A 22,579-nucleotide genomic window follows, 5' to 3' on the forward strand; every position below is an offset into this window, starting at 1 on the left:
CAGAATATCAGAAGTTTGTCTTTTTTTCCTGAATCCTGATACCAGATAAAACAGCAATTTGTCTAAGTTAAACATAAATCACCAACACCTGAGGGTAGCATTATTTTTTTGTCTTTCTTTCAGACAGTACCTTGGACACTGGCATGCTCCTGACAGACGAGGTTAGTACAATATCTCAGCCGACTGGAAACACTGACCCGACAACGACAGACATCAGTCCTACAGAAGCTACCACCAGTTCAACAGGTACGTGCACGAACGCCTTCTCAGTAAAGGGAATTATACTCCCGGCCAATAAAATTATATATTGTTATTTGTATTTGATATTTATCATCATGAACAATAAAATTAGATTATTACTTAAAAAAAGGAAAGAAAAACAAGCGGGATATTAACAGGTCATCACATTACAGCTAAAGCCAAAAGTTCCATTATATGAATAACATTAATGCATTAAGTATACAATTTTGGTAACTACAAACTGCTATCGCTACGCTAAACAATAATTACAGAGGAAAGATAAGTTATAACTGTACAAGGCCAGTACCAGGGAACACAAAACAACAATGTTAACAGTGAAAAATGAAAGACATTTCCTAGAACTAACCAGAACTAAACGTGTGTTACTTCTAAAAGCGACTGCGCAAAGAAAACATCAGAAAAAAATCAAAAACAAAGAAATAAACAAAAACACGAATATCATTAAGACCTACTAGTTATCATTATACACACACAAACAACTTGCTACGCCATGAAAGCAAACTTCCTGGAAATTTCATATCAAGGAGAGGTAAGTTATTAGTAGCAAACAGACAAATACTCTTTACAAGTAATGCACAATGTTGATTGGACAATTTGGTAGGCTATAAATGTGTTGTATGATATCCTAGAAGTCAGTCGACATAATTGTACTTAGGAACCGTTAATCGTGGTCTATAACAATGTAGGTTACACCTATAAACATTGTGATTTATCTAAAATGTCTTTGCCGATACTCAGTTAACACTTTTGAAGGAATATCCTACTTGTCATTGAGTAACAGTACAGTGTAGCTACCCTTGACCCAATCTTACTGTTGAAGAGCTTAGTTATCAATACCCTAGTTCTACTCCCATCAAACTTCCTGATGTTGTGTCTATTTGTCTAAAAAGATAACGGCTTGGAAAGACGATAAACCTTATCCGGTTAGCTAATCTAGCGAACCCAAGTCATGAATGAAAACACAAGAACATGCCTCTCAGAGTTAAACTTTCTGTTAATAGCGGAACAGGTACGGAACATAAAAACGAAAGGACATTTTTATGCGAGTGCAATAGTCAACAGTTTTCATCTCGACGCCGAATGCTGCTTTGACCAGCGATTCGTCCTTAAAATGACACTGCAAATATGAGAATACCTTGGCACCAAGACTGTCAACATGAATAGCTCCATTTCCTTTGTGTTTATATCCATCTAAGGAAGTTCGGAGACTTTGGAGACATAATGTTTTTGCTTCGTATTTCAGTATTCTTTTTCTGGTTTCTGGTAGTCCAATCTCTTCGAAGAGAAGATAACTCACTACTAATTATGTCATTTCCCGTACAATTTGACCAGAATGTCCTCAAAACAAGCCATATAATAATGGGCATTGAACAGATCACAAGGCTGGATGAGACGATTCTCGAGAAATATGTGTTCGTTGGTGACTCTTTCACAACAAAACATAAACAATCATAATGGGAGCATTATTTTTTTCTCGAAGTCTAGATAACTTCCTTAAGGAAAAGAACATGTTCTATTAGGTACAGAACTTTTGTCTTTATCCTTTGGGATATCCTGGTTATGGTTTACCAACTTACGCGTTAATCTTAGTTTACCTGGAAACGTTGATTTGAGATTAAGAAGAGTCACTGAGTTATCATTTTAACAGGTGATACATATGTATATGTATTCTGCATTCACTTCAACTAGAAACGCAGACGTTGAGCTGAACTTGATATCAACATTGCAAGAACTTGGACTGCAAAAATGACCAGTCTGTACAATGTAATTAAAACCAAAGGAATTCTTACACGTGATCGTCCTTGACCAGACAACTTCGAAAGTCGTTATACGGTTTAATTCAGTCGAAGCCTGCTGTCACTGGCAATTATCTGTTTGTAAATGCTACAGAATGAGAAAGCACCACGGACATCAACACTAGATCGCCAGTAAATACAGTTGTCTTTACATGATCAACTGACCACGTGTCTAGAAGAAACGTTTCTTCACAGACTGGAATCAACAATCAAAACCGCACCCTAATTACAGAGTGGGCGTCACAAATACTTAACAACTTTACATGCTTTAATATATCATCGTTCTTGTTTTAAATACAAATCATTGCTTGCTTCATTATTTTGGACACAGATTTCACATTTACCTCCACAGAGTTTGTTTTACACAGACCGAGTATTTTTCCGAAATCACATGTGAATGCTTTACTATGTTGTAGCATCAGTGACGATTGCTGGGTCAAATTCAATGCAGGCGACAGTATTCCATGCACAGACAAGTGACCAGGCTTTGACTCCGTCGAACAATTCTGTTGATTATCAGCCAACGGATGCTTCTATTGAGAACATACCATCTGTGATATCAAACGCACCAAATACCTCTATTGCTTCTACTACATCGACTACAACTGTCCGGGATCAACAATCCAATACAATGACTGCAACTATCGGGGATCAACCGTCTACTTCAATGACTGCAACTGTCAGTGATCAACCGTCTACTACATTGACTGCAACTGTCAGTGATCAACCATCTACTTCAATGACTACAACTGTCAGTGATCAACCGTCTACTACATTGACTACAACTGTCAGTGATCAACCGTCTACTACATTGACTACAACTGTCAGTGATCAACCGTCTACTACATTGACTACAACTATCGGGGATCAACCGTCTACTACATTGACTGCAACTGTCAGTGATCAACCGTCTACTACATTGACTACAACTGTCAGTGATCAACAGTCTACTAAATTGACTGCAACTGTCGGGGATCAACCGTCTACTTCATCGACTGCAACTGTCAGTGATCAACCGTCTACTACATCGACTGCAACTGTCAGTGATCAACTGTCTACTATACTAACTACACCTGTTAATAATCAACCGTCAACTACATTGACTACAACTATCGGGGATCAACCGTCTACTACATTGACTACAACTGTCAGTGATCAACCGTCTACTACATTGACTACAACTGTCGGGGATCAACCGTCTACTTCATCGACTGCAACTGTCAGTGATCAACCGTCTACTACATCGACTGCAACTGTCGGGGATCAACCGTTTACTACATTGATTACAACTGTCAGTGATCAACCGTCTACTACATTCACTACAACTGTCGGGGATCAACCGTCTACTACATTGACTACAACTGTCGGGGATCAACCGTCTACTACATTGACTGCAACTGTCGGGGATCAACCGTCTACTACATTGACTACAACTGTCAGTGATCAACCGTCTACTACATTGACTACAACTGTCGGGGATCAACCGTCTACTTCATCGACTGCAACTGTCAGTGATCAACCGTCTACTACATCGACTGCAACTGTCAGTGATCAACCGTCTACTACATTGACTACAACTGTCAGTGATCAACCATCTACTACAGTGACTGCAACTGTCAGTGATCAACCGTCTACTACATTGACTACAACTATCGGGGATCAACCGTCTACTACATTGACTACAACTATCGGGGATCAACCGTCTACTACACTGACTACAACTGTCAGTGATCAACCGTCTACTACATTGACTACAACTATCGGGGATCAACCGTCTACTACATTGACTACAACTGTCGGGGATCAACCGTCTACTACATTGACTACAACTGTCAGTGATCAACCGTCTACTACATTGACTACAACTGTCGGGGATCAACCGTCTACTACATTGACTACAACTGTCGATGATCAACCGTCTACTACACTGACTACAACTGTCAGTGATCAACCGTCTACTACATTGACTACAACTGTCGGGGATCAACCGTCTACTACATTGACTACAACTGTCGGGGATCAACCGTCTACTACATTGACTGCAACTGTCAGGGATCAACCGTCTACTACATTGACTACAACTGTCGATGATCAACCGTCTACTAAACTGACTACAACTATCGGGGATCAACCGTCTACTACATTGACTACAACTGTCGAGGATCAACCGTCTACTACATTGACTACAACTGTCAGTGATCAACCGTCTACTACATTGACTACAACTGTCGAGGATCAACCGTCTACTACATTGACTACAACTGTAAATGATCAACCGTCTACTACATTGACTACAACTGTCAGTGATCAACCGCCTACTACACTGAATACGGCTGTCGATGATCAACCGTCTACTACACTGACTACAACTGTCGAGGATCAACCGTCTACTACATTGACTACAACTGTCGGGGATCAACCGTCTACTACATTGACTACAACTATCGGGGATCAACCGTCTACTACATTGACTGCAACTGTCGAGGATCAACCGTCTACTACACTGACTACAACTGTTAGTGATCAACCGTCTACTACATTGACTGCAACTGTCGAGGATCAACCGTCTACTACATTGACTACAACTGTCGAGGATCAACCGTCTACTACATTGACTACAACTGTCGAGGATCAACCGTCTACTACATTGACTACAACTGTCAGTGATCAACCGTCTACTACATTGACTACAACTGTCGGGGATCAACCGTCTACTACATTGACTACAACTGTCAGTGATCAACCGTCTACTACATTGACTACAACTGTCGAGGATCAACCGTCTACTACATTGACTACAACTGTCGGGGATCAACCGTCTACTACATTGACTACAACTGTCGAGGATCAACCGTCTACTACATTGACTACAGCTGTCGGGGATCAACCGTCTACTTCATCGACTACAACTGTCAGTGATCAACCGTCTACTACATTGACCGCAATTGTCAGTTATCAACCGTCTACTACATTGACTACAACTGTCGGGGATCAACCGTCTACTACATTGACTACAACTGTCGGGGATCAACCGTCTACTACATTGACTACAACTGTCGAGGATCAACCGTCTACTACATTGACTACAACTGTCTACATTGGATCAACCGTCTACTACATTGACTACAACTGTCAGGGATCAACCGTCTATGATCAACATTGACTACAACTTCGGGGATCAACTACACACTGTACAAGTGATCAACCGTCTACTACATTGACTACAACTCCCGAGGATCAACCGTCTACTACATTGACTACAACTGTCAGTGATCAACCGTCTACTACATTGACTACAACTGTCAGTGATCAACCGTCTACTACATTGACTACAACTGTCAGTGATCAACCGTCTACTACATTGACCGCAATTGTCAGTTATCAACCGTCTACTACATTGACTACAACTGTCGGGGATCAACCGTCTACCACATTGACTACAACTGTCGGGGATCAACCGTCAGTGATCAACCGTCTACTACATTGACTACAACTATCGGGGATCAACCGTCTACTACATTGACTACAACTCCCGAGGATCAACCGTCTACTACATTGACTACAACTGTCAGTGATCAACCGTCTACTACATTGACTACAACTGTCGGGGATCAACCGTCTACTACATTGACTGCAACTGTCGGGGATCAACCGTCTACTACATTGACTACAACTGTCGGTGATCAACCGTCTACTACATCGACTGCAACTGTCAGGGATCAACCGTCTACTACATTGACTACAACTGTCAGTGATCAACCGTCTACTACATTGACTACAACTGTCGGGGATCAACCGTCTACTACATTGACTACAACTATCGGGGATCAACCGTCTACTACATTGACTACAACTGTCAGTGATCGAGGATCAACCGTCTACTACATTGACTACAACTGTCAGTGATCAACCGTCTACTACATTGACTACAACTATCGGGGATCAACCGTCTACTACATTGACTACAACTGTCGAGGATCAACCGTCTACTACATTGACTACAACTGTCGGGGATCAACCGTCTACTACATTGACTACAACTGTCGAGGATCAACCGTCTACTACATTGACTACAACTGTCGAGGATCAACCGTCTACTACATTGACCGCCATTGTCAGTGATCAACCGTCTACTACATTGACTACAACTGTCAGTGATCAACCGTCTACTACATTGACTGCAACTGTCCGTCTACCACATTGGGATCATTGACTACCGTTACCACATTGACTCACTGTCGGGATCAACCGTCTACTACACTGACTACAACATTGACTACAACTGTGTCAGGGATCAACCGATCAACCGTCTACTACATTGACTACAACTGTCGATGATCAACCGTCTACTACACTGACTACAACTCTCGAGGATCAACCGTCTACTACATTGACTACAACTCTCGAGGATCAACCGGCTACTACATTGACTACAACTGTCAGTGATCAACCGTCTACTACATTGACCGCAATTGTCAGTTATCAACCGTCTACTACATTGACTACAGCTGTCGGGGATCAACCGTCTACTTCATCGACTACAACTGTCAGTGATCAACCGTCTACTACATTGACCGCAATTGTCAGGGATCAACCGTCTACTACACTGACTACAACTGTCGGGGATCAACCGTCTACTACATTCACTACAACTGTCGGCGATCAACCGTCTACTACATTGACTACAACTCTCGAGGATCAACCGTCTACTACATTGACTTCAACTATCGGGGATCAACCGTCTACTACATTGACTACAACTGTCAGTGATCAACCGTCTACTACATTGACTACAACTGTCGAGGATCAACCGTCTACTACATTACTACATTGACCGTCTACTACATTGACCGCAATTGTCAGTAATCAACCGTCTACTATACTGACTACAACTGTTAATGATGAACCGTCTACTACATTGACTACAACTGTCAGTGATCAACCGTCTACTACACTGACTACAACTGTCAGTGATCAACCGTCTACTACATTGACTACAACTGTCGGGGATCAACCGTCTACTACATTGACTGCAACTGTCAGGGATCAACTACATTGACTACAATTGACTGCAACTGTCGATGATCAACCGTCTACTACACTGACTACAACTGTCAGTGATCAATCGTCTACCACATTGACTACAACTGTCGGGGATCAACCGTCTACTACACTGACTGCAACTGTCAGTGATCAACCGTCTACTACACTGACTTCAACTGTCGGGGATCAACCGTCTACTACACTGACTACAACTGCCGGAGATCAACCGTCTACTACACTGACTACAGCTGTCGGGGATCAACCGTCTACTACACTGACTACAACTGTCGGGGATCAACCGTCCACTGCCCCTATTACAACCGTTCCTGAGCATCCGTCCTCGGCATCTGGTACAATAGCCCATGACCAATCCTTACTAACATCAAGCTCAACAATAACTTACCAACGTTCATTAAGCACACTTCTTTATAATCAACCGTACGGTGCAACAAGCGCAATGCTCACTGACCACCCGCCCCTTACATCAAGCTTAACTCACAGTGACGAACACTCCACTACCTCAAGCTCAGCTCTCACTGACCAACTGTCCACTACCTCAAGCTCAGCTCTCACTGACCAACTGTCCACTACCTCAAGCTCAGCTCTCACTGACCAACTGTCCACTACCTCAGCTTTCACTGACCAACTGTCCACTACCTCAGCTCTCACTGACCAACTGTCCACTACCTCAAGCACAGCTCTCACTGACCAACGGTCAACTACCTCAACCTCAGCTCTCACAGACCAACGGTCAACTACCTCAAGCACATTATCCCCTGACCAACTGTCCACTACCTCAACCTCAGCTCTCACTGTCCAACTGTCCACTACCTCAAGCACAGCTCTCACTGGCCAAATGTCCACTACCTCTAGCAAAACAATCACTGAGGAAATGACCACTATATCAAGTACAACACCTCGGGACAAAATGTCCACTTCATCAAGTACAATACCTCGGGATCAACCGTTCTCTTCATTAAGTACTACCACCGGGAGCCAACAATCCACTTCATCACATACTACAACCAGTAACCAACCATTCACTTCATCACATACTACAGCTGGGGACCAGTCGTCTACTACATCACATACTACCACCGATAACCAACCATCCACTTCATCACAAACTACAACTGGGGACCAACCGTTCACTTCATCACATACTGCCACCGGGGACCAACCGTCCACTTCATCACATACTACCACCGGGGACCAACCGTCCACTTCATCACATACTACTTCCGGGAACCACCCATCCACTTCATCACATACTACAACTGGGGACCAACTGTCAACTTCATCACATACTACAACCGGGGACCAACCATCCACTTCATTACATGCTACAGCTGGGGACCAACCGTCCACTTCATCACATACTACAGCTGGGGACCAAACGTCCACTTCATCACATACTACCACCGGGGACCAACCGTCCACTTCATCAAATACTACAACTGGGAACCAACCGTCCACTTCATCACATACTACCACCGGGGACCAACCGTCCACTTCATCACATACTACAACTGGGGACCAACCGTCCACTTCATCACATACTATAACTGGGGACCAACTGTCCACTTCATCACATACTACAACTGGGGACCAACCGTCCACTTCATCACATACTGTACCTGGGGACCAACCGTCCACTTCATCACATACTACCACCGGGGACCAACCGTCCACTTCATCACATACTACAGCTGGGGACCTGCCTTCCACTTCATCACATACTACAACCGGGGACCAACCGTCCACTTCATCACAAACTACAACTGGGGACCAACCGTCCACTTCATCACATACCACAGCTGGGGACCAACCATCCACTTCATCACATATTACAGCTGGGGACCAACCGTCCACTTCATCACATACTACAACCGGGGACCAACTGTCCACTTCATCACATACTACAACCGGGGACCAACCATCCACTTCATTACATACTACAACCGGGGACCAACCATCAACTTCACATACAACAACTTGGTACCAACCATCAACTTCATCACATACAACAACCGGGGACCAACCATCAACTTCATCACATACAACAACTGGGTACCAACCATCAACTTCATCACATACACCAACCGGGGACCAACCGTCCACTTCATCACATACAACAACTGGGGACCAACCGTTCACTTCATCACATACTAAAGCTGGGGACCAACCGTCCACTTCATCACATACTACAGCTAGGGACCAACCGTCCACTTCATCACATACTACAGCTAGGGACCAACCGTCCACTTCATCACATACTACAACTGGGTACCAACCATCCACTTCATCACATACTACCACCGAGAACCACCCATTCACTCCATCCCAAACTACAACTGGGGACCAATCGTCCTCTTCATCACATACTACCACCGGGGACCAAACGTCCACTTCATCACATACTACTTCCGGGAACCACCCATCCACTTCATCACATACTACAACTGGGGACCAACCGTCCACTTCATCACATACCACAACCGGGGACCAACTGTCCACTTCATCACATACTAGAGCTGGGGACCAACCATCAACTTTATCAAGTGCTACCATCGAGAGCCAGCCATCCATTTCAGCACAAACTACCACCGGGGATCAACCGTTCACATCATTAAGTGCTACCATCGGGAGCCAGCCATCCATTTCATCACATACTGCAACTGGTGACCAATCGTCCACTTCATCACATACTACCACCGAGGATCAACCGTTCACTTCGTCACATACTACCACCGGGAACCACCCATCCACTTCATTACATACTACAACTGGGGACCAACCGTCCATTTCCTCACATACCACAACTGGGAACCAACCGTTCACAGCATCAAGTACTACCACCGGGGACCAACCGTCCACTTCATCCCATACTACAACTGGGGACCAACCGTCCACTTCATCACATACTACCACCGGGGACCAATCGTCCCCTTCGTCACATACTACCAACGGGAACCACCCATCCACTTCATCACATACTACAACTGGGGACCAACCGTCCATTTCCTCACATACCACAACTGGGGACCAACCGTTCACAGCATCAAGTACTACCACCGGGGACCAACCGTTCACAGCATCAAGTACTACCACCGGGGACCAACCGTCCACTTCATCCCATACTACAACTGGGGACCAACCGTCCACTTCATCACATACTACCACCGGGGACCAATCGTCCCCTTCGTCACATACTACCACCGGGAACCACCCATCCACTTCATCACATACTACAACTGGGGACCAACCGTCCATTTCCTCACATACCACAACTGGGAACCAACCGTTCACAGCATCAAGTACTACCACCGAGGACCAACCGTCCACTTCATCCCATACTACAACTGGGGACCAACCGTTCACTTCATCACATACTACCACCGGGGACCAGCCGTCCACTTCATCACATACCACCACCGAGAACCACCAATCCACGCCATCACAAACTACAACTGGGGACCAATCGTCCCCTTCATCACATACTACCACCGGGGACCAACCGTCCACTTCATCACATACTACTTCCGGGAACCACCCATCCACTTCATCACATACTACAACCGGGGACCAACCGTCCACTTCATCACATTCTACAACTGGGGACCAACCATCCACTTCATCACATACTGTAACTGGGGACCAACCGTCCACTTCATCACATATTGTAACTGGGGACCAACTGTCCACTTCATCACATACTACAGCTGGGGACCAACCGTCCACTTCATCACATACTACAGCTGGGGACCAACCGTCCACTTCATCACATACTACAGCTGGGGACCAACCATCCACTTCATCACATACTACAGCTAGGGACCAACAATCCACTTCATCACATACTACAGCTGGGGACCAACAATCCACTTCATCACATACTACAGCTGGGGACCAACAATCCACTTCATCACATACTACAGCTGGGGACCAACAATCCACTTCATCACATACTACAGCTGGGGACCAACAATCCACTTCATCACATACTACAACTGGGGACCAACAATCCACTTCATCACATACTACAGCTGGGGACCAACAATCCACTTCATCACATACTACAGCTGGAGACCAACAATCCACTTCATCACATACTACAGCTGGGGACCAACCGTCCACTTCATCACATACTACGACTGGGTACCAACCATCAACTTCATCACATACAACAACTGGGTACCAACCATCAACTTCATCACATACTACAGCTGGGGACCAACAATCCACTTCATCACATACTACAGCTGGGGACCAACAATCCACTTCATCACATACTACAGCTGGGGACCAACCGTCCACTTCATCACATACTACAACTGGGGACCAACCGTCCACTTCATCACATACTACAACTGGGTACCAATCGTCCACTTCATTACATACTACAACTGGAGATAAAATATCCACTACATCAAGTACAACATCTGGAGATCTGATCTCAACTTCATCAGGTACTTCTACCGAGGACAAACCGGCAAATACAACGAAAGGAGACCAAATGTCAAGGTCGGCTGACCATGATCAAACTTCTTCAACAACAAATATACCTCTTAATTACCAAACCTTAAGTTCAGCTCACCAGAACGAAACATCCACAGTCCGTGACGGATTAGACACATCAGCAATTACAGCGTATTTCAATCAAACGTCACCTAACTCAGGTAATACAGATGAATCATTATCGTTGACAAATGTTTGTCTACTGGAAAGGCTTGGACAAGCTGATGACAGTTGATGCGTAAATTTAATCCGCTTAAACCTGTATATATAACGAATGTTAAAACTTTACTCAACAAAAATAAAAACGCACAAAGTCCTCTCACCCCCCTGCAGTATACAATATTTTATCTGGTATTACATCAAGAATGATGTCCGTTCTGGACAATCTACCCTAAAATCAGCCAAGCATGACGATGTCATTGTCTGACTTTGTGAGCTTCTTTAGTACCATTCACGTGGCGTGATCAAGCCAAGCCAGATTTTTAAACGAATAATTTCAACGGATACTCTTAAGTTCAGCCACGTTAATTTTCCACGTTGATTTCGCTGTTGACCGAGCTGCCACACTTAGTGGAAATTCAGAGAGGTAGAGCAATTGTGATGTTGATGGATGTTCAGAGCCAAACCGATGTCCCATGTAACAACTGCACGACAAGACAAGACGATTCGATTGTCGCACTTGCGCAACAGATTCAAGACTGCTGTAGAGACTGTGTCGCATACTTTAGGTACTCATGGCACACCCATTAGTGCTCAAACTGCTAGGACCCACTTGCGTGCCGAGAGAATCATTGCGCACCGACCTTATGTCGGCCTACCTTTTGACACCACGGAGGCGGCAAGTGCGTCTTGACTTGATGCGCAGACATGGCTTGAATGGGTTTGGGATGCGTTAGTGGAGGCGTGTGATGTTCACCGACGAGTCTAGAATCTGTCTGTATCGTTCAGACGGAAGAAAAAGGGTATATAGCAGACGCGGTAAGCGTTTCGCCGACGCATGCGTGATCGAACGCGATAGATTCGTTGAGGATTCTGTAATAGTTTGGGAGGCATCTCCCATGGAGTAAAATCCCCCTAAGTGGTCCTGGATCAAAACCTCCATGCTATTCGATACAGAGACCAGATTTTCCAACCACAAATTCTTCCACTTCTCAGACGCCATAACCTAATTTTCCAGCAAAACAATGCTCGACCGCATGTTGCCAGAGTCTCGTAATTTTCTCACGGCAAACAACGTTCAGCCTCTGGAATGGTCCCCATATAGCCCCGATGTGTCTCCCATTGAGCATCTGTGGGATGAGCTGGACAGGCGTATAAGGAAACATTAACCTCCCTCACTCCCTCAAACTTACCGCGCCCAGTTGATCGCATCATTAATAATGGAACAACATTCCTTTAAGGCGAAATAATGAATTCAATACATGGGAGAATCCGAGCAGTTATTTGTGCAAGTGGTGCCCATGCCATGTACTGAAGTTTCGCTTTGTTTTTCGTGGGTATCCTACTTTGGGAACTATTGACGACACGAGTGGCGTCACACAGACTTTTTTTCTACAGTATTGTTAAGAGTAGACTTGTCTCTTCACATTGATGTAAAATTTTGTGCAAAATTCCCAAAATATCATAGGCTGTTGATTGCATAATTTAATTGTGCGTTTCTTTTTTGTTGGGTATATAAATGATTCTATTTTGAAGATTTCAGTGTGTTTATTTTTCAGATTTTATGTTATCGTCACAGATTTTTGCGGTACACTGATAGAATTACTCATAATAGATTTAAACCAAATGTCTGTTTTCAAAGCACATGATGGATGTCAATGACCGTGTTGTTTGCTGCAATGTAAAGTTGATATGCCTTTTCTGATTGAGAAACTGCATTGCTGATTAACCTTATAAAATGAACTTGTTGTCTGTTTGATATATCTAATGGGCTGTTGATATTTTCATTTCCTTGAAGTGACGAATGTTTCCTTAGCAACGGATGCTGGACACATGACTGAGAGTAACACTGTTAGTTCTACAGATTCTCAGACAGATACAACGACAGCTTCGGTAACCTCTTCATCCAAAACAGAAATTACATCCAACCCAAGTACCACGGAGCCAGTTACTACACTGATAACGACTGATGGGCAGCCAGCTACAACTCTCGAGCCGACATCAGTAAGGACCAGCACCCCCTCCCCAGAACAGTCACTGTCCACTTTCCTGGCGACGCTGTCTGTGGTAGCGGAGTGGAGTCCGGCCTACGAAGATCCTACGTCGGACGAGTATTGGGCTCTCCTCCACGCCGTCATGGCATTTGTAAGTAGAATTCACGCACTATGAATCATGAACATCTTATAATGATCAACATAAAACCATTAATTTCGAATGATTTTGCGAACAAATTATAGATGAAATGTTTGCCTTGTGACATAAAGTCGAGCAGCAATGTAAATCAGTTTCTTTTTTCAGATTTTGCAGTTGTTTAGGGAGGCTCACATAGCAGATGTTTCCAGCATAACATTCGTGGGATTCTCGTAAGTAGTATGGGGAATCTCAACAATACAACTAAACTGTAATATCAGTTTAGAGTCGGAAGATGACTACAAGACGGGAATAAACCTTCTGTTTTATCGATGAGTCCATCGTATAGATTTAGGTGTAATTACCACAAGGTTAAATTTTAAAGAATAAAGTCAGGATGACTAGGATAACTCTCAGTCAGGTTCCGTTATTGTCTGTTTTTCACATAACATGAGAAACAAAACAAGGGTTGTTGAATCCACTGGCACGTGTAAAAACCCTAAGTAAAGGGAATTCTGTTTACCATCGTAAAATTTAATTCATCATGCTGGCATAGCATTATAATGAATGCTCTGATTATTATTTGGAACAAAAACAGACATTGCATATGGTAGATTCTGACGGTGGACTTTTAGCCCCGAGGTTTTCCGTAACCTACAAGCCACGTGTTAAATCGCATAAGTGACACCGTTGAGCACTTGACATCCTTTTGAAACGATCCTTCATTTAATTTATTTTTAACATTTATTTTGTTATCAATTTATCAGATATATGAATACATATATATGTATTTTGTTATTCGGCTAGTACATCTTACAGATCTATATTCTGACTTTTCTCCCGATCACTTTGAATTTTTCTCAGTCGCCTCTAAGGCTTCAAAATTTAGGCCTTGGCATCAGTGACGAGTCCTAGGACAATAAAGCCGTGTAGTGAAGTGAAATTCATAATTTGACTCTGATGTATCTAACTCTACATTTGTATTAGATTTATTGATTATTAGAAGTATTAATACCTGTGAATTATTTTACAAGTCCGGGCAGTGTCAAGGTTAAATATGAAGTGGTCATCAATCGCAAACGATATGAAGGAGACAGTTTAAAAGATGCCATATGGACTGCATATGGAGGCATCGATTTTCCGTCAATGATGTTGAAAGAGGATGTCATATCTTTTCAAGGTAATTTCAATATTAATGGTTTAATTTTGTTTGTGTCAATCCAACATCTACAATCTTGTAATACATATTGTATAAAGGAGGAGTTTTTTCCTTTTAGAAATAAAAGAATGGAAGGTTTAATAATGGTTCTGTGGCTGTTTTTATTTCTATATATTTGCACACTACCACCAGTTTCCCACCTAGTTATGTAAACCGTCGGGGTGGGGAGGGGGAAGGGGAATAAACCCGGTACTAATTGTCTATCTAGTCAAGCGTGTGATTACACATCCGGTGGACAAGGGGAGACGGCCACCAAAACGGAATCCTGGTGGGTATAAATGTAATATTTACATTTTGTGTTGTATTCGCCTATATATCATTAATACGCGAAAATGTATTATATGAGATTGTATACTATAAGTTACAGTGATTTGGTCGGTGTTGAAGTTAATATATCTAGATGTCTCCCTGGTAAGCAGAGCTGGCCGCCTGTCACTTTCACTTCAGTATCAATATACTTTTTACTGACATAGCCGTAGCTTTGGGACTTAACTAAGATCTTCACAAAAGACAAATGACTTTACAAAGCTATCAAATTACCATAGAACAAATTTATTGTCAAATATGTCATTTTGCCACAAACTAATTATTGTCGCCATGACAAACTTTGTCAATTTGGATTGGTGCTGTAGGTGTCGATCTGACAGTCCAAATTGCAAATGTAGAATCCGTTACAAAGAAAATGTCGTTACTTACTGACAGGATCGACTTCCATTTATAATTTCCGTGGTCATTCATTCTGTTCTGATAATCACATCAATACACTCCTCGACACGAAAACGTAAATAATTCCCGAAGAAACACATTGTTTCGTGAAATCTGACTTAGGGCCGTGTCACTGTTTAATAAAATACCAATGGCAATTTTATCTAAACGAATGGAAAATGCATTGTAAAATTATACCCCCACGTAACGAAATTAGGGGGTATACTGGAATCAGTCTGTCAGTCTGGCTGTTCGCCCGTACAGAATATCCGGACAACTACTCATAAACAACAGCATTGATTTCAATGAAACTACACAGGAATGTTGGGAACGATGTGTAAATGTGCATGCAACTGTTTTCCTCCGCAAAATATTGGTTGCGATGGTAACCAGTCAATATCTTTATTCAAATTACAGTGTCAGTATAAAACTGTATTTTGCAAATGACAGGGAGCGAGAAACTCAAACGGCGTATTCCTCGTTTTTGTTTTCGTTTTTCTAGCTGTATCAGAACGGAATTATAAATTATAAACTTTTACCAGATGGGGTATACAGGGCGCCATTCTATTCATCTTCCACCCGGGTTGGCTCTATATCAACTGTTTATCCCATCTGGTAAATGTTTATTGTTTAAATGATGGTATTGCTTGATTTACGTGTTTGCTGTTCAAAGTTATCTTCTTCAGTGCACAACGCTTTTGTATTTAGATGAAACAAAACCAGGTGAAGTTGAGGAGCCAGATTCCGTAGGCCCCTCTCCGACCCAGGAAGCCACATCTGACATGTGTGTTATAAAACCCTGCATGGGAGGTGTTATTTGCCAAGTTGTCGACGGTATCGCCATTTGTAGGTGTAACCTGGGGTATTTCTATAACCTAACCGGCTGCACAGGTGAGAATACTTATATAACATCGAAAAGGAAAACCGTCAAAACGGACAGGTAGCTGCACGTCGATTCAAGTATGTTCCGATAAGACCATTATAGTATAATCAATTGATATTAGTATCTAATTAACCTCCTTTAAACTGAAAAATTGAATCTTTTCATGCAAGAATATACAGACAATTATATTCAGCTGAATAAGAAAAGAAATGCACTACTATCTTATTTACAATGAAATACAGTTTTTTTCCTGCGACAGATGTGAACGAATGTCTGGCTGCCTCAACATGTCCTTCTCATTCCGACTGTGTCAACAACGAAGGCAGTTTTTCCTGTCAGTGTAAACAGGGTTTCGTGGTCACGAACGAAGGATGTGACGGTATGTTTCTAGTGTCAGTGTAAATAGGGTTTCGTGGTAACGAACGAAGGATGTGGCGGTATGTTTCTGGTGTCAGTGTAAATAGGGTTTCGTGGTAACGAACGAAGGATGTGACGGTATGTTTCTGGTGTCAGTGTAAACAGGGTTTCGTGGTAACGAACGAAGGATGTGACGGTATGTTTCTGCTGTCAGTGTAAATAGGGTTTCGTGGTAACGAACGAAGGATGTGACGGTATGTTTCTGCTGTCAGTGTAAATAGGGTTTCGTGGTCACGAACGAAGGATGTGACGGTATGTTTCTGGTGTCAGTGTAAACAGGGTTTCGTGGTAACGACCGAAGGATGTGACGGTATGTTTCTGGTGTCAGTGTAAACAGGGTTTCGTGGTCACGACCGAAGGATGTGACGGTATGTTTCTGCTGTCCGTGTAAATAGGGTTTCGTGGTCACGACCAAAGGATGTGACGGTATGTTTCTGCTGTCAGTGTAAACAGGGTTTCGTGGTAACGACCAAAGGATGTGACGGTATGTTTCTGCTGTCAGTGTAAACAGGGTTTCGTGGTAACGACCGAAGGATGTGACGGTATGTTTCTGGTGTCAGTGTAAACAGGGTTTCGTGGTAACGACCGAAGGATGTGACGGTATGTTTCTGGTGTCAGTGTAAACAGGGTTTCGTGGTAACGAACGAAGGAAGTATGTTTCTGGTGTCAGTGTAAATAGGGTTTCGTGGTAACGAACGAAGGATGTGACGGTATGTTTCTGCTGTCAGTGTAAATAGGGTTTCGTGGTCACGAACGAAGGATGTGACGGTATGTTTCTGCTGTCAGTGTAAACAGGGTTTCGTGGTAACGAACGAAGGAAGTATGTTTCTGGTGTCAGTGTAAATAGGGTTTCGTGGTAACGAACGAAGGATGTGACGGTATGTTTCTGGTGTCAGTGTAAACAGGGTTTCGTGGTAACGAACGAAGGAAGTATGTTTCTGGTGTCAGTGTAAATAGGGTTTCGTGGTAACGAACGAAGGATGTGATGGTATGTTTCTGCTGTCAGTGTAAATAGGGTTTCGTGGTCACGAACGAAGGATGTGACGGTATGTTTCTGGTGTCAGTGTAAACAGGGTTTCGTGGTAACGAACGAAGGAAGTATGTTTCTGGTGTCAGTGTAAATAGGGTTTCGTGGTAACGAACGAAGGATGTGACGGTATGTTTCTGCTGTCAGTGTAAATAGGGTTTCGTGGTCACGAACGAAGGATGTGACGGTATGTTTCTGGTGTCAGTGTAAACAGAGTTTCGTCAGGTAACGAACGAAGGAAGTATGTTTCTGGTGTCAGTGTAAATAGGGTTTCGTGGTAACGAACGAAGGATGTGACGGTATGTTTCTGCTGTCAGTGTAAATAGGGTTTCGTGGTCACGAACGAAGGATGTGACGGTATGTTTCTGGTGTCAGTGTAAACAGGGTTTCGTGGTAACGAACGAAGGAAGTATGTTTCTGGTGTCAGTGTAAATAGGGTTTCGTGGTCACGAACGAAGGATGTGACGGTATGTTTCTAGTGTCAGTGTAAATAGGGTTTCGTGGTAACGAACGAAGGATGTGACGGTATGTTTCTGGTGTCAGTGTAAATAGGGTTTCGTGGTAACGAACGAAGGATGTGACGGTATGTTTCTGGTGTCAGTGTAAATAGGGTTTCGTGGTCACGAACGAAGGATGTGACGGTATGTTTCTGGTGTCAGTGTAAACAGGGTTTCGTGGTAACGAACGAAGGATGTGACGGTATGTTTCTGCTGTCAGTGTAAATAGGGTTTCGTGGTCACGAACGAAGGATGTGACGGTATGTTTCTGGTGTCAGTGTGAACAGGGTTTCGTGGTAACGACCGAAGGATGTGACGGTATGTTTCTGGTGTCAGTGTAAACAGGGTTTCGTGGTAACGACCAAAGGATGTGATGGTATGTTTCTGCTGTCAGAGTAAATAGGGTTTCGTGGTTACGAACGAAGGATGTGACGGTATGTTTCTGGTGTCAGTGTAAACAGGGTTTCGTGGTAACGAACGAAGGAAGTATGTTTCTGGTGTCAGTGTAAATAGGGTTTCGTGGTAAGGAACGAAGGATGTGACGGTATGTTTCTGCTGTCAGTGTAAATAGGGTTTCGTGGTCACGAACGAAGGATGTGACGGTATGTTTCTGGTGTCAGTGTAAACAGGGTTTCGTGGTAACGAACGAAGGAAGTATGTTTCTGGTGTCAGTGTAAATAGGGTTTCGTGGTAACGAACGAAGGATGTGACGGTATGTTTCTGCTGTCAGTGTAAATAGGGTTTCGTGGTAACGAACGAAGGATGTGACGGTATGTTTCTGGTGTCAGTGTAAACAGGGTTTCGTGGTAACGAACGAAGGAAGTATGTTTCTGGTGTCAGTGTAAATAGGGTTTCGTGGTAACGAACGAAGGATGTGACGGTATGTTTCTGCTGTCAGTGTAAATAGGGTTTCGTGGTCACGAACGAAGGATGTGACGGTATGTTTCTGGTGTCAGTGTAAACAGGGTTTCGTGGTAACGACCGAAGGATGTGACGGTATGTTTCTGGTGTCAGTGTAAACAGGGTTTCGTGGTCACGACCGAAGGATGTGACGGTATGTTTCTGCTGTCCGTGTAAATAGGGTTTCGTGGTCACGACCAAAGGATGTGACGGTATGTTTCTGCTGTCAGTGTAAACAGGGTTTCGTGGTAACGACCGAAGGATGTGACGGTATATTTCTGCTGTCAGTGTAAACAGGGTTTCGTGATGACGAACAAAGGATGTGACTGTGTTTCTCATATCAGTACAAATTACGGTTTCTTAATCACGATTGATTTTACAGCATTATATACAGATATCTATGACTGTTTTAATAGATATTTTTTCTGTTTGATATATAGAATTAACTATTTTAATGGGTCATATTTAAGATTTAAAATATTTGTTCAACTACACAACTTTACAATGTTATTGCTCTACAGATATCAACGAATGTTTGGATGGACCCTGTGGAGATCACGCTCTCTGTTACAACACCCCCGGTACCTACGAGTGTGTTTGTAACCCAGGTTACGTGATGACTGACGGCGAGTGCAAAGGTTTGTGGCTGATCCATATCATCTGAAGTGTCCTTGTGTAGTTTCTCACTATCAATGATTCTTTTACATGTATGTATACATTTCTTATATTTCACATTTATCTGTAACACAGAATACAGAAAAATATCGCATTAGTGAAATGAATGTGTTTGTAATATACGAATGTCAACATATTGAATAATAACACTGACGATAGCTACACTCTGTAATAAAGACCTAAACACACAAATTTCCACGGTCCTATACAGCTGGTTTATGGTTCTGTGTTACTCAGAGACGATTGTTTGAATTTGATATAAACTTTTTAATGTTCTGTGTTTCGCAGTTGAGTTTAATATCTTCGTACGAACAAGAGAGGGGAGGTAACTCGTATTTTACTGGCACATAAGATGCCAATTCGTGTTGCGGTGAATGTGTGACCAATATGTACTACATATCATAAGTATCGATTTGTCTACCCTATGAAGAGGACTGATATACCCTTTAACTGTTGCCTAATACCCACTTATTTTTTTTCATTTCTTTTTTTTTGTTGTTGTTTTTATTTTTTGTTGTTTTTGTTTTTTTTTTTTTTTTTTGTAAAATGAAATGTTTCCTTTTTATGTTCTGTGTCATGCAGATAGAGACGAGTGTCTGGATTTCCCTTGCCCCGGTAACGCCCATTGTAACAATACAGATGGCAGTTACCGGTGTAAATGCTACGATGGCTTCGCCAGTATTGGTGATACATGCGAAGGTATGTTTCATAACCGAATAATGTTTTGTACGGGGATACTGGTATAGGTTGACGTTAATTTTCTGTATCTGCATCGGAGTTGTTATATATTTAGGTAAAAACACAAAGTAAAATATAGATAGCACAGATCTGTACAATGCAAGTGTAAATATTTTATTATATATTTACACTAAAACTTTGTTAATTATTATAATGAACCGTGAAAATATATGCCTTACTAATCAAAAATGTTTACAATTTTATCATTTTTCTATATATGTACTGGAAACTGAGATTTAAACTTTCTGATATATTATTAGGAGAATAAAGGTTAGACAGGATACAGAGGTTGTTTATCCGTCGTGATCATTGCAGATATAAACGAGTGCGAGGAAAACCCGAGCACGTGTCCTGCTAACTCCGAATGCGTGAACATCGATGGTGGACACTTGTGTGTATGCAGCAATGGCTTCAGTAAGGTCAATGGCACGTGTGAAGGTAAATAGACTTTGTTGGGATAAATACTAACTCAAAAGAGTCATCACTATTTAGCAATAATACCTGCAACAACTTCATAGCTTAATTTTGGAAATTTTCTTTAACTTAAATTTGCCAGTAGAAAAGAATGACATAAGTTAAGAAAATTTCCTTAAATTCTAGATGTTAAGATTTCCTTAATTCCCTTAACTTAAATTTGCCGGTAGAAAAGAATGACATAGGTTAAGGAATTTCCCTTAAAATCTAGTTGTTAAGATTTCCTTAATTCAAGAAGGATTCGCGAAACTTGGACCTGCTGTTTCCAATAGTATGCCTTACATCTATTTCTTAGATAGGTACCACGAATACATCAAATTTTACAAAAGATGATACCTTACAAGCAGATATACCAGCAAAAGTTATGTATTAGTTATATGTAAAGAATAAAGCAATTATAACCGTGTTCTACGTGTAAATCTGCAACTTTTAGATGAAGCAACGTCGTTTTTTTACATAGTATCATTTAGACAATTCATACTAGGCCATAACAATACATGGTGTGTTTACATATCATACGAAGTTTGGTTGTAAAACGTAAAGACAAGAGGATTTAGGGTCAAAGATTATACGTCTAGTTTCTACAACTTTTGTTGAATATCTTTTTAATGTTTGAATTGCCAAATATGGAAGGATCTGTATGTCTGGTTGATTTCCAGACGTGAATGAATGTACAACAAGCGCGGTATGCCATTCTAACTCTCAGTGCAGTAATACTGTGGGTAGTTACCGATGTGTTTGTGAAGACGGCTTCCTAGATCAAGTAACCCACTGTGAAGGTCAGTACAAAGCACCTGTTTCATTCTGTATCAAGCTGAAAGTCAATATAAGTCATTGCCAGTGATATGATTTTATAGATTATAAATGAGGATATGATAAATCCTTAACTTACCCCCTTTTTATTTTTTTTTTAGATATAAATGAATGTCTCACTGGTGTTTGCGGGGTTAATGCAGATTGTTTAAACACCAAAGGGAGTTACCAATGTTCGTGCAAGACAGGCTACACAAAAATCAACAATAACTGCCAAGGTAAGCTTATTGATATTTTAAAATCTTTCCTATCATGGCGGGAGATTCGACAATTAATTGTACCTTGTTAATGTATGTATCAGTCGTGTTACTAATTGTTACTGAT

General features: G+C 42.3%; 2 protein-coding genes across 2 annotated transcripts in view; both read left to right on the top strand.

The window, feature by feature from the left end:
• The window catches only part of LOC132547414 (mucin-3B-like), a gene marked incomplete at its 3' end in the record, with an annotated part of 48,457 nt that extends 43,651 nt beyond the window's left edge, over window positions 1–4,806 (top strand). The window contains 3 exon segments of the mRNA XM_060211171.1: window positions 124–246; window positions 2,474–2,772; window positions 4,750–4,806. Of these exon segments, the coding sequence (XP_060067154.1) occupies window positions 124–246; window positions 2,474–2,772; window positions 4,750–4,806 (479 nt within the window).
• Window positions 4,807–12,352: 7,546 nt separating this feature from the next.
• LOC132547415 (uncharacterized) overlaps window positions 12,353–22,579 on the top strand; it is a 33,836-nt gene continuing 23,609 nt past the window's right edge. Inside the window, exons 1-12 of the mRNA XM_060211172.1 lie at window positions 12,353–12,498; window positions 12,796–12,929; window positions 13,576–13,922; window positions 14,085–14,140; window positions 14,942–15,087; window positions 16,540–16,677; window positions 16,974–17,093; window positions 20,077–20,193; window positions 20,813–20,929; window positions 21,284–21,406; window positions 22,102–22,221; window positions 22,357–22,473. Of these exons, the coding sequence (XP_060067155.1) occupies window positions 12,353–12,498; window positions 12,796–12,929; window positions 13,576–13,922; window positions 14,085–14,140; window positions 14,942–15,087; window positions 16,540–16,677; window positions 16,974–17,093; window positions 20,077–20,193; window positions 20,813–20,929; window positions 21,284–21,406; window positions 22,102–22,221; window positions 22,357–22,473 (1,681 nt within the window). The remainder of the gene's footprint in view (window positions 12,499–12,795; window positions 12,930–13,575; window positions 13,923–14,084; window positions 14,141–14,941; window positions 15,088–16,539; window positions 16,678–16,973; window positions 17,094–20,076; window positions 20,194–20,812; window positions 20,930–21,283; window positions 21,407–22,101; window positions 22,222–22,356; window positions 22,474–22,579) is intronic.

Source organism: Ylistrum balloti, unplaced genomic scaffold (assembly GCF_031769215.1).
Source record: "Ylistrum balloti isolate Yb309-2 unplaced genomic scaffold, AGI_CSIRO_Ybal_v1 Utg369954, whole genome shotgun sequence".
Taxonomy (NCBI): Eukaryota; Metazoa; Mollusca; class Bivalvia; order Pectinida; family Pectinidae; genus Ylistrum; species Ylistrum balloti.